Here is a 17,405-nt window from a genome sequence, read left to right as displayed (position 1 = left end):
GCGACTGCGGGGCGCGCCCGGCCCGGCCCGGCCCGGCTGCGCCGCTGCTCCCGCCTCTGTCACCGAGGGGTGGCACAAAAGCCTCGCCCGGGCCCGCTCGCAGCCGTTGTAGCGCCGCGTTCGGCTTGGCCGCCGTGTCCCGGCTCCTTCTCGTAGGACGAGGATGCGGGGCCTGGTGCTCGCTGCTTTCCTGCTGCAGAGCATCGGCGGCTCGGGCGCGTTCGCCGCAGGGAGGAGGAATGTGGACCCCGAAACGAACATGAACATCGTGAGTGGCGCGGCCGCGGCGAGGAGTGCCCCAGCCGTGTCTGCGGCGGGGCAGGGCAGGCTGGGCGGGCTGGGCAGCGCGGGGAGAGCCCCGGCGCCTTCAGCCACCTGCCAGCGGCCAGCCCGCTGCTGCAGCCGCTCACATGCAAGGGTTACACATCCTCTTTCTCTACTCCTCCTTCCAGGTCCTCTTGGTCCGCTGTTGCCTGTATTTGTTCTTTCTCTCACATTTTCTTTGCAACTGTCTTTTGGAACCGCTATAAAACCACCGATGTTCATGGATCACGGTGAAGTTCCGAGCACCATGCTCCCGGGTTCTTACCCACGACTGCTTTTCTCCCCATTTGGGATTTACTCTCTTAACTTTGTTCTCCTTCTGCTGCGGTAGCTAACTCCTGAAATATTTCCTGTTGATAGCCGGTATTAGTTGCTCTTTCCTCTGCCCTGTCTAAAGTGTGCCAGTTTTTCACATGTGTGAGAAGATGCTTCAAGATAGAAATGCTTAAGGTGTATAAGAATACAATATTTACATGCTTGGATCATGTAAATACAGTTTAAAGGACTGAAAATAATAATTTAGTCTAAGACTAATAGCATTGGAATAACACTTAGCCTTAAAATAATTTTGGAATGTTAATGTCACTGTGAATAATAAAAGACATATATTTAATATTTGAAAGAAATAGCATGCTTAATTTAATTCTTCTTCTCGTCCTTGCCCAGCAGTCTAAGAGAAGAACTCAGATCTTGTCTTGCATTTTTTAGATTTTCTCCAAGCATGGTTGATGTCATAAAACCAATGACAGCAAGTTCACTGTCCTAGTGGCACTGCATCAAAATAAAATAGCATAAAGCTCAAGACATAAGAGATGCAAAGTTAAACTTAATAATGAAACCATAATGCTTAACAGGTGTGAGGATTTTTTTATTATTATTTTCCTGTTTGCTTTGACATCAAAGTCACTTAAAAACTCTGCGCTGGGCATAAGTTTTGAGGAGAAAGGTAAGAAATGGCACATCCTTCTCTCCTTCTGTATGCTGCAGTGGTACCAGTGACTCTCTTTGTCTTCACTTGTTTTCTTCAGAGCAGACAGTTTCAATTTTTGTCTGACAAATCTGGCTCTTGGTGTTTTGCCCTGTTACCATACTCTCCTTTTCTACACTACATCTTCTTTCTCACTGTAAGCCCCATGTGGCTGGGACAGTCTAGGGAATCCTTGCAGATTCCTAGGATTCAGTCTGGCTAGTGCCTGAGTCTATACAGGGATGTCTTATTAAGAAAATCTGCCTGATAGGCAGATGGCATATTACTACCAGACCCTTTAATTACACATTCCAATCTTTAGAAAAAACCCAGGGTACTTTGCATGTGTTGGTGGACTGAGGAGTCTGTCAGTCTGGTTCCAAGATGGTTTCTTTTCTCTCCTCAGAGTGAAATTATTACCTTCAGAGGATATCCTAGTGAGGAATATGAAGTGACCACAGAAGATGGATATATTCTTTCCATTAACAGAATACCTTATGGAAGAAAAGGCCGTGAAGGAAGCGAAGGTAAGATTTATGTCTGTTTGGAAAAAGGAAAAAATCAAAGCACTGTCTTTGCATTATAAAACTTTTGTTCCTGTAACAATCCAGAAGAAGATTAAGGACTACTGTGGTTTAAGACCATGGAGGAGATGCAGGGGTTGTACAGGTGAGAAGGTGGGGGACAGAGAGAATAGTGGTAATGTAAGCTCAAAATTACAAAGAAGCAATATGGGCAAAGACTTTTGTGAGGACTGAATGATAGAATGCTTTAAAAATGAGACAGGTGTGAAGAAGAGAGACACATACCTTTTGACTGGCTGTCCTCATACACTGTGTATAGAGTGTCTGTGCAGTGGCTGAATTTGCTATCAGTCTTGCCACTATGCCTTATAAATGCTCCTACAGCCATTCATATTACAGCAGCCCATTTGCATAGAAGTTACATGTTCTGAGGATTGCCTTCGAATACTTTGGACTGAAAAAATCCTAGGATTACAAGTAAAAACATAAAGCTCACAAAAGAAATTTATGATTGTCCTATAGCCTTGGGTGTGAACGAGACCTGTGGAAAAACCCTCTCCCCTGTCAAAGGCCAAGCAACAGCTTTCCTGAGCTTATCTGTTGGTTTTGTAGGAGTTAGGATGTTTGCACTGTCTGTTGTCTTTCACAAGGAATGTGTAAAGATCAGTGCATGGATGAGCCCCATCAAAACTGGCAGGTGTCTTTGTATTTCATTTCAGAGATGCCCACAGGAAAAAGGCTGCCTTTGTACCTGCTGATTTTGTTGAATCCTTCATTGATGACATAAGTAGACAGAAGTTTCCTGACTTCTGGAAATTCTCTACATGCCCCTTGCCACACCCTCGACCCCAAGTTCATGTTTTGCAGAGTGCTTTAATTTGAGAAAACAAGGATTACTGACCACATTTGTGGAAGTGTGAGCTTCTGGGAGAATGAAGATTTCAAAGTTCATGTTGATCTTAAGTTTTTATAGACTTGGTAATCTTTCCTCAGAAAGATACCAATGATGTGTTACTGCTGACTTAGCATATATATGCCGTATTTTCCTTTTGCAATAGCTGCATAATGTGAATAGAATTCCTTGGAATTACGTATCACATGATGTTTTGGAACAAATCCCACCATTCTTCATGGAAAAAAAAAAAAGGGAAATATACAGAGGACCAAAAAGCAAAACATCAAGGATTGTTTGTTTTACTAGTAAAAAACCTTAAAACAACTGCATAACATGGGTAAGAAGGGTGTGGAAGTAAATCTGTCTTCAGCTTCTTGGGTCTGTAGTGAAGAGGACAAAATGTTCTATGGGGAGAGTGCAGGTTAAGGATCCACCTTTTTATTTCCCCTCTGGGGTTTTTAGGATCATAGGTGATAGAAAGTCATTATTATTATCCAAGTCAGTTTGTCATATGATTGTGCAGTTCACGTGGAGATCTGGTGACTTCTTGGTAAAGTGAAAAAGGAACTGGCAGATATTGAAGGTTAATATGAGAGCAGAATTAAAGCATTAAGGCAGTTAAGCAGTTTTCCCCTTCAAATGTTACGAAACAAGCAATAACAGCTGGAGGAGAGCCTGTTCTTCAAAAACTCAGAAGTTGGTTGATCTGAGTTTAGTAAATGGGAAGAAAGTGTCAATGGGAAGTGGAACATTACTGAAAACAAATTCATTGTGAGTCTTGACAGTCCTGTTTATAAGACAATAAAGTATTAGTGCAGCAGAGTAAACAGTTATGTTGAACTGTACTGTCACCAGTGCCAGCTGGGCACTGCTGGACGCTTGCTCTGCTTGCCTGGACAGTAGGCCCTGTGGGCTTTTTAACAAAGTGGGAAAAGCAGGCACTCAAAAGGTTCCTTGCCACAAGTATAAAGATTCCAGAAAAGGAGAGTATTGTTAATATAGGATATGAAACTTGCAGCAAATATTTATGGACATGACCTGTGATGGATGGTATAGGTGACTGGAAGTTATGTTTTATCTGTTTCTGCTGAAAGATCCAAGTCTAAATTATCAATGGAGGAAGTACTGTGTGAGTCTGTATCATGTCAGAGTGATGTGTCACTGGAGGAGGTAAATTCCTGAGTAATCTCTGTCATTGAGCTCGTTGTCATGTTATCCGTTTTCAGTTTTCAGAGCAGAAGTAAAAGCCAAAACACCCGTGCTACTGTGAGAACCAGTGACAGGTCTTTGTAGTTTTTGAAGGCCTTCTTCTCCTAAGGGATTAGATGTTAATTGATTTTCTTTGTGTAGAAGCAGGAACTTTCAGTTTTTAAATCTGTATTCCACATAGAGGTGCCATTTCCCTTTTCAGGATGGGGAAGTCAAGAGAGTCTTCTTAAATTCTACCCGGGTCTTAACTGTGGTTCTTACAACTAGTTAAATTAAGGGGAGAAAAAGTCCTCTGAAACACAGATTTCTTTGTTGGCTAATGAACTGCTCTTCAGGTTCTGCCAGAGCTTTGGTGGGTGTTGGAAGGGTGTTGCACAGAGATAATACCAGTACCAGTTCCAGAGATTTCCACAGCTCAGCACAGTAGTTTGGCACTGCTTTGACTGGAAAACAAAGACCTCAGTAGCATGTACGTGGGAATGCCTTCCCTACATGTTGGGGCAGGGCAAAGTTTATAAGTATTAAAACTGCCACTGTGTTTGGGCCACTTTTCTGAGTCTGTGAGCTTGAAACAGTTGTAAGGGCTGCCTATATTTTTCTTGTAGCTCCTGCATTTCTCATGTTTATTTATTGCATACTTGTCTGTTTTGAGCTTCAGGATATGAAACTAAGAAGTTGCTGGTTTAAAACTCTTAATGATAAAAAGTAGCTTTTGGTGAAAAAGCATGTGATTTCTGGCAGTCTGACCATTACACAAATAGCTGTTCTTAGTAGATTAATTCAAGTAGATTAAATACTCAAGTGCAAACCTGAAACAGACTTTCAATAGCTCACTTGAATTATTCTTGAGTATGCAATGCCTAATGTCAGGAATCTATCAAAAACACTTTCTTTTTCAGGTCCAAGGCCTGCTGTGTTTCTGCAGCATGGTTTGCTTGCAGATGCCAGCAACTGGATCACAAACTTGGATTACAACAGCCTTGGCTTTATGCTGGCAGATGCTGGCTATGATGTGTGGCTGGGAAACAGCAGAGGGAACACCTGGTCCAGGAAACACACACACTTCACAGTGAAGCAGGAAGAATTCTGGGTTTTCAGGTATCCTTATTTTGCTATCCAGTCACATTGTGAACTGGCAGGATATTTTTCTCTGATTATGTGTGGTGTCACACATGTACCGTGTAACCAGATGAGGGACAGTAAAGGGGAGTTTTGAGATCAGTTTGGTGTGCTGAAACTCCTAGATGGTCAGTAGAAAACTGAAAACTTGATCATCAAAGTTCTGTTTCATCCAAAAGAAGCTTTTCTTTATGTCCACTCAGTGGATCTGTGGAGGAAAGCCCTGTGCAGCTGTTCCACACTGATTTCTTACACAACTGACTTTCTGTCTTTGCTTTGTAGCTTTGATGAAATGGCTAAATATGACATTCCAGCCTCAGTGGACTTTATTTTGAAGAAAACTGGCCAGGAACAAGTATTTTACATTGGCCATTCACAGGGCACCACAATGGGTATGTGGAGAGATGCATTTATTAGAATATATTGTGTTTGAAATGGTATCAAGTTCCACATATGTATTTTAGTGAATAAAAACTAGGGCACTTGAAAACTACTGCTTTTGGTTTTTAGTGGCTTTTTGGAATATTAGCATGAAAATGAAAAGACATGATCTTTCAGTGTTTATTTAAAAGTGGAAAGCGGTTGGACTGATAAATTGAAGTCACAGGTTGCTGGCAGTACAGCTTCTATTAAAAAAATTCAATTAATTATACATTATAAAATTAGACTCATCAGACATAGAGAATAAAGATTCCCATTTCCAGAATATTTTGCTGCATTTAAGGCCTGGCTCATGTGCTTTAGACCTTCTTGTAGAAGAAGGGTTAGTAAGCATTAAATTGCTCTCTGGAAGAAAGCAAGTCTTTTGAATTACTGCGTTTAATTTGGGCTTTGTAGTAACTAAGTTAATTTACATTATTTAACCTAATCCTAGGTACTGCAATATAGTTAAACTATTAATCTAAAAATACTTTTGCACACTTTCTCAAAGATTTTTGTAGAATTTCTACCAGGTAAAATTCTTGTCTAACTTGTGTCACTGAGATTTGTTCTTATTAATTGTTCTTATATTATTTACAGCTTTTATTGCTTTTTCAACTTTGCCACAGCTGGCTAAGAAAATCAAAATGTTCTTTGCCTTGGCACCAGTAGCTACTGTCAAGTTTGCCACTAGCCCTCTGGTAAAATTGGGATTCTTTCCTGACATGCTGCTCAAGGTTTGTATTTGAGTGTAAATGTTTCAAGCCAAATGAAGGATGCCCCTTTCTATCTGAATATAGCATAGGAAAGAATGTTAATAGCTGGATTAGAGAGTAACATACGATAAGGATTCTGGGTCAATATTACCATAATGATGGTATTGAAGTCAGCTGTGTCTTCTGTAGCTTTATTACTGTCTAGTGAGACAATTTGCATCAGTTTAAAGTAGTATTTTACAGTACAGCTTAATAGGTGGAATAAAATAGTGTATCCATTTACAGGTTTCTAGAATTTAAGCTAGGAAAATCATATGATAACTAGTCACTATGTTTTAGAAGAGTTGTGTAATACCTTTATACAGGATACAGTTCATGAATTGTCCATGAACTTTAACATATTTGTTTCACAATCAACCATTTAGTATTGGAAGAGGATCCTTCAGAGGGTGATTAAGAGCAACAGCTTTATTTAGATGTTGTGAATCATCCTCTGGAGGGGTTTACCTCTTCCCCATTAACATCAAGGGGAATGAGGCAGGCTGCAGTAAGTGCCTGAAGTCAGACGTTGTGAACACCCTGCTGTGTGTCATTTTTAACCATCACTTTTCTTTCCACCACCCATGGAGATTCCCACACAGAGCTGTTTGTTCTGTGACATAAGCCCCCTTCTGATGCAGCTTGTACTGATTTAAAGTCTGTCTGTAGTACTAGTTCCTTGCTCTAAAGGCAGTTAACATAAAAGCAGCACTAATCATTGTGATCTCCTGTTCCTTGCATAATGGACTTTGTCTAATGAGACTAGCAGCTGATCAGTGCCTTGTGCAGATGTTCATGTTGTGCTGAGGAACTTGATTCTCATGGTGACTTGCAAAAAACTGGAGTGCAGGGAGAACCTGACAGTGACAAACCCGTGGGTCAGTCATGTCTTTAAAGAACTGTGTCACTTTTAAGGAAGTTTGCAGTGGGACATTTTAAAATCCTTGAACAATTTAAAAATACCCATCAAGAGGAAGAGGTCACTGCATCTCATGCAACTTGTTTTTCTCTCATGGTTTGAAGAGAAGAAGAAGTTGCAAGTACAAAGCCATTTAAAATTAGCAGGCAGAGCTTAACATACTTTAGCCTTAAACAATCTGATGACAAAAAGCTGTACAATGTAAATTATTGAATTGAAAATTTATTTGAATTTGAGGTTAGGTTTGAAATTCTTGCAAGATTTTCCCAGTTCCCATGTACTCTTTGTGGGGTTAATGTACTGCACCATTTGTAGCAGAAGCACTAACCATGACAATGCTGATAAGGAGATCAATGATTTTCATGTGACACACCTGTCACCAGTTCAAATGCAAATAATTACCTCAAGAGTTCTGTGGTATAAAAACTGAAAACGGGTCATTCTGTGCAATTACATGTTTGTCTTGTGTGTTTGTTATTTTGTAGGACATGTTTGGAAAGAAACAATTCCTCCCTCAGAATTTCTTGCTGAAGTGGCTTGCTACCCATGTTTGCACCCACAGAATACTCGATGACCTTTGTGGCAACCTGTTCTTTCTTCTATGTGGTTTTAATGAGAGAAACTTGAATATGGTGTGTTCTAGTGACTTTCTTTAATAGATAAGTTGTTCTGAATTCTTAACACAGTATTGACTGAATATATAAAAAATTCTTAAGGAATACCATTATTAGGTTTAAAATTCAGCTTAGGAGTTCTGTTGTTCAATGCAATTAATCCCCCAAATGTTTTAACTTCTTATCTCATCTGTATGTATGGCTCTAGTTAACTATTGTTTATAACAGTTTTAGGTGGAATGGAATAGTTTGTTGGTTGTTTAGAAAACAACAATGGGTAGAACTGATGCCCTGTGAGGAGGAGTAAACCACGTTAATGATCTTGTTGCAGAGCCGAGTGGATGTGTATTCAACACACTGCCCTGCAGGAACATCTGTACAAAACATGATCCACTGGAGCCAGGTAGGCTTTTCAGAATCTAAAGTGCCCATGACTCTGGTTTGTTTGTTGAATATTGATGTGTCTGGTATTTGTGAAATAAAATGCCAAAATAAATGTGCAGCCTAGCCCAAGTGAAATTATGAACTGCCAAAAGTTAGAATGGCAGTTGTTCACTGCAGCTGCTTTCATGATAAGGATTTATGGTGGTTCACCCCTCTTCCCTATTTCTTTGAAAATATTGTAACTGGAAGTACCTCAACCAACAAAAAGTACTGCAGAATAACTAACCTCAGAGGGATGCTGTAAAGAGTATTTGTTTCCCTTTTAGCAAACCCTGTTTTGATTACAGGTTGTATTTTTAGCCAGTGAAAAGCAGCAGGTTTTCTGTTCTGTTTGGCTTCATTTTATATTTTGTAATTATATTTTGATGTTTGTCTTAATGCACAGTTTCATGCCTGTGTTGCTGTTGTGCCTGAAGCTTGGTCAGCAGGCTGACAAGTGAGACATTTACCATGGAATCAGTGGTCAGTGCTCCTTGTGCTCTCGTAGCTGGATTTGGTCACCTCATCAGAGGCAATGTGTTCTACTATACACAGCTGTTCAAGAGTTGGCTCAGAAAGAGCTGTGTGAAGATTTTTTTTTCCAGATCCTTGTTATATAAACTTGTTTCTGAAAAAATAGTAGATAGTAAATTATGCAGAATAGGCTTGCTAAGAAAGCTCCCTGCTTTATTCATACACATTTAGATATCAAGGTAAATATTTCAGAAGTAAACATGGAGCTGCCACATCCTGGCTTTGGATACATCAAGCTGTTTTCCTTAATGTTTTCTACCATTGCTATTAGAGAGTGTGAAATCTTAAGAGACAAAGTCTAATGGTATTGAATGTTAATGTTTTCCATTCCTGTGACACTGGGCAAAGCAGTGACACTTGTCCTTGTTAATATTTGGCATTCCACTGTTTCTTGTGTAGGTTGCCAGTTCTCCAGATGACTACACTTTTTAGCTCTTCTGGTAGTAGTGTTGTAGTTCTTTGTATGTGTATTTTTTTATTTCTAGGCTGTGAGGACTGGGGAACTCAAAGCTTATGACTGGGGAAGCAAAGCTGCAAATATGGCTCACTATAACCAGGTAGACATCTTTTACATCTATAATTCTTGAGTGTCACAGAAAATAGTCCTTGGGCACTTCTCTGGGTGCTGTATTTATGCTGCATGTTAAAGAGCTGTTAGTGTTATCCAGTAACCAGACTGGAGATCTGCTTTTTCCAAAAGAACAAAAATAGAAACCAGCTGGGACTGTAGAGCTCAGAGGTATTCCTAAGTCAGTGTGGGCCTCACATTTGGATATGAAGCTATGGTGGCGCACACTTCCTTGAGGGGAAGTCCTGCCAGTCTGGATCATGAGATCCCCCTGCACTTCTCATCGTAAGGCACAGGCTGTCAGTTCATGTGTATTGTTTATCTTTAATCTGTTTAGTCTCCATGCATTTTTGTTTCTAAATTGCTGTGTACAATGCCAAAAATATTTTGCCCCTTGTCTCTTAGTGACTGCAAAATACTGCAGTATCATACTTTCAGAGTAGCAGTCACTTCTGACTTTAGATTAGAGTTGAAGTAAGTTGAATGGGGTGCATTTTCACATTCTCTGAGGTTCTGCTACTCTGCTGTCTTTGTAATCTCCTCAAAACACATCTTTACTGCTGCATGTGTTATAATATTGCAGGACTCTTGCAGTTACATTTTTGGTTGAGCCAGGACTCCATCTCTAGCTGTCCAAGAGAGAAAATGAGTATCTGTCACATTCTTGTAGTTTCTAGTATGTTACACTGGCAGGATCAGACTGAAGATTTTTTTTCTAATGTTTTGTTTTCACTTTCCCTCTCCGCAGTCTACTCCCCCTTTCTACCAAATAAAAGAGATGACTGTACCAACTGCAGTGTGGACTGGTGGACAGGACTGGCTGGCAGACCCAAAGGATGTTGCTATGCTGCTCACTCAGATCACCAGTTTGGTTTACCACAAAAACATTCCAGAGTGGGAACATTTGGATTTCATCTGGGGCCTTGATGCACCTTACCGCATGTATAATGAAATAATTAGCATGATTAGGAAGTTATCTCTAGACTGACATGGGTATTGATTCACCAGGAATTTGTCAGTTTTTGGAAAATACACTTTTCTAGCAATAGTGCTACATTGCTTAGGATGATGCATTTTTAAAATGCCAGCAATGACTACTAAATTGGATCAATATATGCTTGTTTTTTCTCAGTATTATTTCTCTCTCTTCACAGTATTTTGCTTATTTTGCACACAGTGGCATGGTACTCAAAACACAGCAGTAGGATCTAGCACAAAAAGAGTATGTCATGTGCACATAAATGTAGTCACCTGTCTGAAAGACAAATTAGACAAGTTAGTCCATTCAGCACCTCAGGTGCTTGACACTTAAAATAAGTGTTTCACTGTGCATAAAACACAGCCATTTCTCAGTATGTGGCCATTTCTAAGTACCTTTGAGAAGTACTTCTTGTACTGCAGTGACCTATTTGGTGCTGGCACTTTACAAAGCACTTAGTAACTTTTTCCTGTGGTATTATTTTAGCCAATCACATAAAATCAGATTACTTCCCTTTTCAATATTGCCCAGAAGAACTGTGGTGAAGCCAGAGAAACCACTGTCAGTTAAAATCTCCAATTTTGGGACTGATTAATTGCTGCATTTTCTTGCTTTGATGGTATCCCTGAAGCCTTTAGTGTTTCACATACCGGCTGTGGATAGAGGTCGCAATTCGCCCCAGCAGATTCCTGGAACAAGAGTAATGTTCAAACAAAACCACTTTCAGTCAACTTTGTCAATAGGTTGTGGCTTTCAAGGAGAGTGATGTAACATGCTTCTGTTTTGCACTGACTACTAACTAGGAAACAAGCTCCCCCCATCTACTGCTGGTGAGAGAAGAGCCAAAGCATTAATTCTACTGCTTGAGCGACTTAATTTCTGTGGACTTACCCCCTTAATCACCTGCTGCATTGAAGATCTGTTTACTTCTTAACCACTTAGAGGGTGCTCCCCACAGTTGTGTTCAGGAGCTAAATAACAGCCTGGAGAAGCCTGACAGTATTACAGCACCTTGATTTGTCTACTTCAGACTGGGCTAAGACCCATTTAATGGGGAGGAGGATTCACATCTGCCTCAGGGGGCTGACTTTGGAGCTCTTTCCATTGACTGTGCAGAGGACTTTGGTTTCTCTGAGATGCTTTAAAGTTCTGTTCCAAATGAACAATTTCCAGAGTTAGTTGCCTCAGTCCAGATGATAATTTCTGTGCCACAGTTGGATTCAACTCAGATTTCTTCTTTAATCCCAACAGGATAAAGAACCTTTCTACACGTCATAGGAAATAATGCATTTTAAGTTGAGGCAAACTTATTTTGTAAAAAAAAAAAATTAAAAAATAAAAAAATTTGCAGAAATAGACACAGGTTGTAAATTAGGACTTGTTTCTTTGGGTATTTTTTTTTTATTCCTAATTCAGACTCAGGGAATTCTCAGGTGTTGTTTAGGGACAAAGTGGTTCATTGATTCATGAGACTTTCGTCTTTTGTGAAGCACAGCCAGATGTGCTTTACTTTGCTGTGCTGAAGGGAAGCTTCTGCAGGAATCCAGGGTGGCTAATTTACCCGTTGTGAGGGTATGTGGTATGGCAAGAGCCATGTGCATCATGTTTATTAAGCTTGAGCTATTTCAATAAACATGAGACCTGCTTGGAGTTTGGAGTGGTGTGGTGTTTCACTTCCTGTTTCATGAATGCACGGGAATCTTTGGGGCAATTCAGAAAGCCAAATCTATTTTTCACAACTATTAATCCATAGAACAAGTACAGAAAAAAAATAAAATAGCTAAGTAAATTTCCACTTTACTTTTTCCCTGGAAGAAGGTTTTCCCAAGCTTAAAAGTCCATTCTTATTTAGGTGGACTTCTCTGAGACTTAAGTAAGGTAATAATTGTAAATAATTACTCTCAAGACAGAGTCATTTTCTAAGCCTTCGGGTGAGGCTTCTTTTAAACCACTGACGTGGTGGAAAGCTTCTTGTATCATATTCTTAAACCTTGGGTAATTGGATTGCTTAACAGACTGTCTGGAAATCTCATAACTGGCATTTAATTGCATAGTAAGGCAGGGAGGTAATTTGCCACAGTGCACATGAACCAGCTTTTGACCTTTGTCACCCTCAATGACAATGTGCTCAGGCTATACCTTTCTGTCCATTCTGAATACTGTAGTTGTGCAGTTGAGACATTAGAGTGTATTAAACCCCATGTGTGGCCACCTTTGTCAGCTGATGAACACCCTGTGTGTCCAGAAGTAAAGCCAGAATACTGGAAGCTTTACACAAAAGCCATTATGAAGCTTCTTTGCTTCACTGGAGTAAGGATAGTTATGGAAATGGTGAGCTGCTTTAGTTCTCCCTGACTCACTGAAGTTGCAGGCCCTGTGTGACAGAAACTTGGAGAGGTGGTAGTGGGAAGAATTGTGCAAAATAAGACACCCTGAACACAGAGGAGATGAGTGAGAAGCTTGGTCTATTTAGAATCACCTATGAGAAATTGAGAGTTCAGTGATGAATAGTATGTTTTTCTAAGCAGATCTTAAATACTGAGTGCCTGTTCTATGGACCTCTGTGTTATAGGTATGTATGTGCTGTTGAAGGTTGGCTGAACATCAGCTTTGGACAGTATAAAAGTGCACTGGCTTAACAGAGGGCATGGGACACTTTCTGCTGGCTTGGTCTCAGCACTTAGTGACTGCTAGAAAGGCAGAAGAAAGTAGTCCCTGTACAGCTGATGGATCTCAGACTCACAGACCTGTGTGCAGCTGAAGAGAATGCATGGTCCAGGGCTCTGACTGAGAGATGTACAGCAATCAGGCATATCAGGGATAACACGACAGAAAGAGGAGGTTTTGTCCTCATGTTATGCTTGGAACTTGACAAGGATTTTGTTGCAGTCATCTGCAAGTATATTTAAAGTGTTCATTTCATCAGAAGGCCTGAGGATGGTGGAGTGTGTGTTTGTTAGTGGAGTGTACTGAATGATGCACTAGCTCCACACAGAGCATTTTTACACTGGCTAGTGATAGCACTGATAAAAGTTTATACATCAACTCAAGCAGTATAAAAGTGCCTCAGCATAGGAAGAGGTGGTAAAACAGACCTCCTACTCTACTTGGGCCCTGCAAGAGAAACAGTTTTGTCAGCTTGGGAACAAATTTTTCTAGAAATTTTTTATAGTGAATACCAACAAACAAACAAAAACCCCATAGCCCCTCCAAATGAAACAGAAGTGCCTATATATAAATGAAAGTTACAAATGGCTTTACTCTGTAAGATGTGAGAGAGAAACCTTGATGGCTGAATCGATTTTTGGTTATCTAATAAAATGGCTCCTGGTGGAAGATTTTCTTGTAATGAAAGCATTTATAACCCCTCTTCTCCCTCTGATGTGTTGTAAAATACAAACTCGTGCTGCAGCACTGCCCATCAGGAGCTTGCCTTTCTTCCTGTCAGCCTATTTTCATAAAACTTGATATGACCAATATAATTGAAATCATCAGTGAAATAAAAAACTATGAAGTTGGATGGACACTAGCCACACGTGTAACAGGATTGCCTAATTCATATTTTCTGAGTGGAAGTGTCTGCATTGCGTTACAACTCTTCCGAAAATTATGTTTGTAAGCTGCTGAGAATACAAATCAATTTCTCATTCCTGGGTTATGAATTCTGAATGAAAGGATTTTAGGATATTTTTCTGATGGTTATTATTTTGAAAACTGATCCTGTTAAGGTAAAGCTTGAGAATTAGCAATTTACTTCATGGGCAGTTTTCCATCATCAGCCATTGTTGGAAACTAATTTATGTGACTTTTCAATATGCTTGATGCTGTCTGGAGGGGTTTTCAGTGAAGCTTGGTTGGGGATGTGGAGATTAAAAATTTGATAAAGAAAATGTGTTGGTTCTGTTATGAAAAGTATTTTGTGTTTTTAGGCTAAAGTTTTTAATCAAAACTGAAGAGGAATGTGTGTTCTTCATCCTGATATTCTCAGCATCCCTGTGGGCTCAGGGTTCAAGCTGCTTACCAGGGATGCGAGGAGGAGAGTTTTATTTCGCCTATTTTTATCCAGATCCTGCATTTCAATACGCAGATTAACTAAACAGAAGGGGACTGTAGGTTAGATTTATAGAATCATTTAGGGTTGGCACCTCTAAGATGTAGTCCAAGCGCCCTCCTTCCCTCCAGACCCATTGCGCCTATAAAGCCTGTGACAGACCAACTTTCCGTGCAGCTGCAAAGCAGTGCGTAGTTGGTTATCCCTGGAACTTTGAGCCGAGGAGCGTTTCCCGGCACCGTTATTCTCCGGCCGGCGGCGGGGCTGCGGATGGGCGCGGGGCGGCGCTGCCGCTCGCTCGGGGAGATCGCGCGGGCCCGCGGCTGCTGGGCGGGACCGGGCGGGACCGCTCGCCGGGACTGCGGGCGGGACTGCGGGCGGGTCCGCCCCGCACCGGCTCGGCAGGCAGGTGAGTCCGGGCGTGAGCACCGCGTTGTGCCCGCACGGTAACAACTTCCTTGAAAACGAGGGCAGGCGCTGCCGCTGCTCCTGGTGCCTGTCCTGCTTCCCTGGTGCTGGTTCTGGGCGAGTCTCCAGCACGCTTTTCCCGGTAGAGGGCTCCGCGTGTTCTGGGATGTTGCCTTATCTCTGGTACAACAATAATACTACCAAACAGAGGGGGAGAAGAGGAAGATGGGAAAAGAATTTTTCCCTCTAATGCTGCATTAGTTTCAGAATGTTGATTCTAGTTTTCTCTCCCGCTAACTTTCCCTCTTTTTCCTGCTACCCACTGTAGTACTGTGCTGTTTGCGTTATAGCTTTTACCTAACAGTGCAGCCTGGGTAGGTGCTTGCATCTTGTGCTCATGTGGAATCTATTTAAGACCCTTTGTGGGGCCTCATTCCAAACTATGTGCCCTTCAACCTAAACTCTGTAGAGGAGTGAGTTTTTGAGAGATTCTTACAACACATGGGAAAGTTTGGCAGCATTGTACGTTGAGCGAAAAAAGCTGGGTTAGTGTCGCTGAGTAAGGTGCAGATGGGGTTTGTGTGTACTTCGTCTTTTTTTTGGTGTCATACCTTGTGCTGACAAAGCAACTGAAGTTAGCAGAGCGGAGGTACGTGATAAATGCTGTTTGGTGGCTAAGGCAGACGGCTCGGACTCGGGTTCTGGAGGGTGAGGGTCTGTCCTGTGCCTTGTGTGAGGACTGATTGTCCCGCGGGGCTGCGGGCGGGGAGGCGGTGCCGCCGGCGGAGCCCTTCCCGCGGCGCCGGGCCGGCTGCGGAGCGAGCTCGGGGCGGCGCCAGCCTCCCAGGTAAGGCTGCTCGCTTGCGCCTTGCTTGGGCTTTGTGTTGCAGGATAGCCTAGGAATAGCGCTGCAGAATTCCGTTATTTTTCCTTAAGGGACTTACGAACATTTTTCTATGACCTAATCTGCAGGCAGAATGCCTATTCTTTAAAATATAGCTTGTGGGCAGCAATGGCTCTAAAACTTTTTGAGACTTCACCTATCTCGAGGGATTAGTCAGAGGAGTATCTTTAAGGCAGCTGAGCAATTTATATCAATTTCCCTTAAGGGAGATTTGGAACACGTTATAAAATAAATTGATTCCCTGCATAATTCTAATAAAAGAGAGTATCATTTATCCCATCAGGGAGACTTAATTTCTGATTGTGACTGTATAAATCAACAGAAATCACATTAATATTCTTGGACCCAGCTGGTGATCGTGTTATAAGTGCCTTGTTGTGAAATAGAGGTTAGGATAAAATGTAGTCAGAAGATTGAAACAAAGCTCTTGGATATAGTATCCTCACCTGTTAGATTAGTGTCTTGTACCGGGTTTTAATTCACAACAGTTAATGCATTAAATACATTAATTCAACAAAACAGTCTCATAACAGCAAGGAATCTGAATTCCAAAATATATGTGGAACAGGTAGAAACCTGTTTCCAACAAGGACCTACTGATTGCCTGAATAATAGCACAGATAAAGTCACTGCTTAAGTAAAATTCTTGAAGCCTAAGGAGGGAACAGAATCTATTGAAAAGAAAACAGTTGAAACTGAAAGCAAACTTAAGTGTTACAAATTCATGCCTATTCAGAAAAGGTCACTGCTAAGTAATCATTTTTAATTATTCAGGAGTAAGGAAATACAGTTTCACATTTGCCCCATCAGATTTATTTTCTGATTAGCAAAAAAGTAAAATCATCTGAACAAGCTAATAAAGTCATCCAGGAAGTTGACCTCATTTCCAATATTAGAATAAATGCTTTACTGACAAAAGAGGTGAGTTCATAGGAAGCTTGGGGCAAGCTTTGTTTCCCTAAATGTTCAAAGCTTTGTTTTTCTTTTTCTAAAAGCACAAAAGAAGTGATGTCTTAGTGGTTAAATCAAAACTTCCATCATTTACCTCTAAAACCTTTTAGCAAATTAGTAATGTTGGAGTCAAGCCTGCTGGCTTCTGCCTGTGGAGGGCTGGCCTGTGGTCAGAGGAAGGTCCTTTAAAGGACGTAGGACTGACTACCAGGTGGATCTGTTAAGTGCATATGTAAGTTTGATACATGGGTAAAGAGGGATTCTCATATCAACTTGCTAATAGAGCTGTTGAGATATGGAGTGAATATTGTAATAATGTGATAATACTGGTAGCTAAGCATCTGTCTGGAAGCATAATGAGATTTTACCCTGTGTTTGTCTCTGCAACTGGGGGATCTTATGTTCTTCAGAAATGGTTGGCTCAATTTTGCATCTAATCATGTCAGGGGAATTTTTCCATGTCAAATAGATTCAGGTACATAAAGGAGAAAATGACTTCAAATGTCATGTTAGATGGAGATAAGTCACAGCCACCACATCCAGACTAGAAGTGTATTGTAGGTCTCCTTAAGGATTTAATTAAGGCTATTTTATAACCAAGGGATCATTAAGGAAATGTGTGTGCACACACAGCCATTACCCACCAGATACCCCCAGGTCAGACCTGGAGTTTAGGTAACAGTCACATTAAAAAAAAAAAAATCAATGCTAATTTTTATTGCCTTATCTCTGAAGACAAAAAGATAACAAAGGATGGCACAATTCAACTTTTGAAGTGTCTGCAGTAAGTGGAATGGAAGATGTTCCAAATCTTTCTCTGAATTCCAGCATTAGAATTCTG

General features: G+C 41.0%; 1 protein-coding gene across 1 annotated transcript; it reads left to right on the top strand.

Moving 5' to 3' along the window:
- Positions 1–7: 7 nt before the first annotated feature.
- Positions 8–11,900, top strand: LIPA (lipase A, lysosomal acid type). Its single transcript, XM_059851572.1, has 9 exons — positions 8–268; positions 1,698–1,818; positions 4,819–5,017; positions 5,321–5,430; positions 6,059–6,195; positions 7,618–7,764; positions 8,078–8,149; positions 9,189–9,260; positions 10,020–11,900. The coding sequence occupies exons 1-9, from the start codon at positions 164–166 to the stop codon at positions 10,257–10,259; spliced, it is 1,203 nt and encodes a 400-aa protein (XP_059707555.1). The 5' UTR covers positions 8–163; the 3' UTR covers positions 10,260–11,900.
- The last annotated feature ends 5,505 nt before the right edge of the window (positions 11,901–17,405 follow it).

This window comes from Haemorhous mexicanus, chromosome 7 (assembly GCF_027477595.1).
Source record: "Haemorhous mexicanus isolate bHaeMex1 chromosome 7, bHaeMex1.pri, whole genome shotgun sequence".
NCBI classification, from domain to species: domain Eukaryota; kingdom Metazoa; phylum Chordata; class Aves; order Passeriformes; family Fringillidae; genus Haemorhous; species Haemorhous mexicanus.
This window is presented reverse-complemented; position numbering and strand designations above follow the sequence as displayed.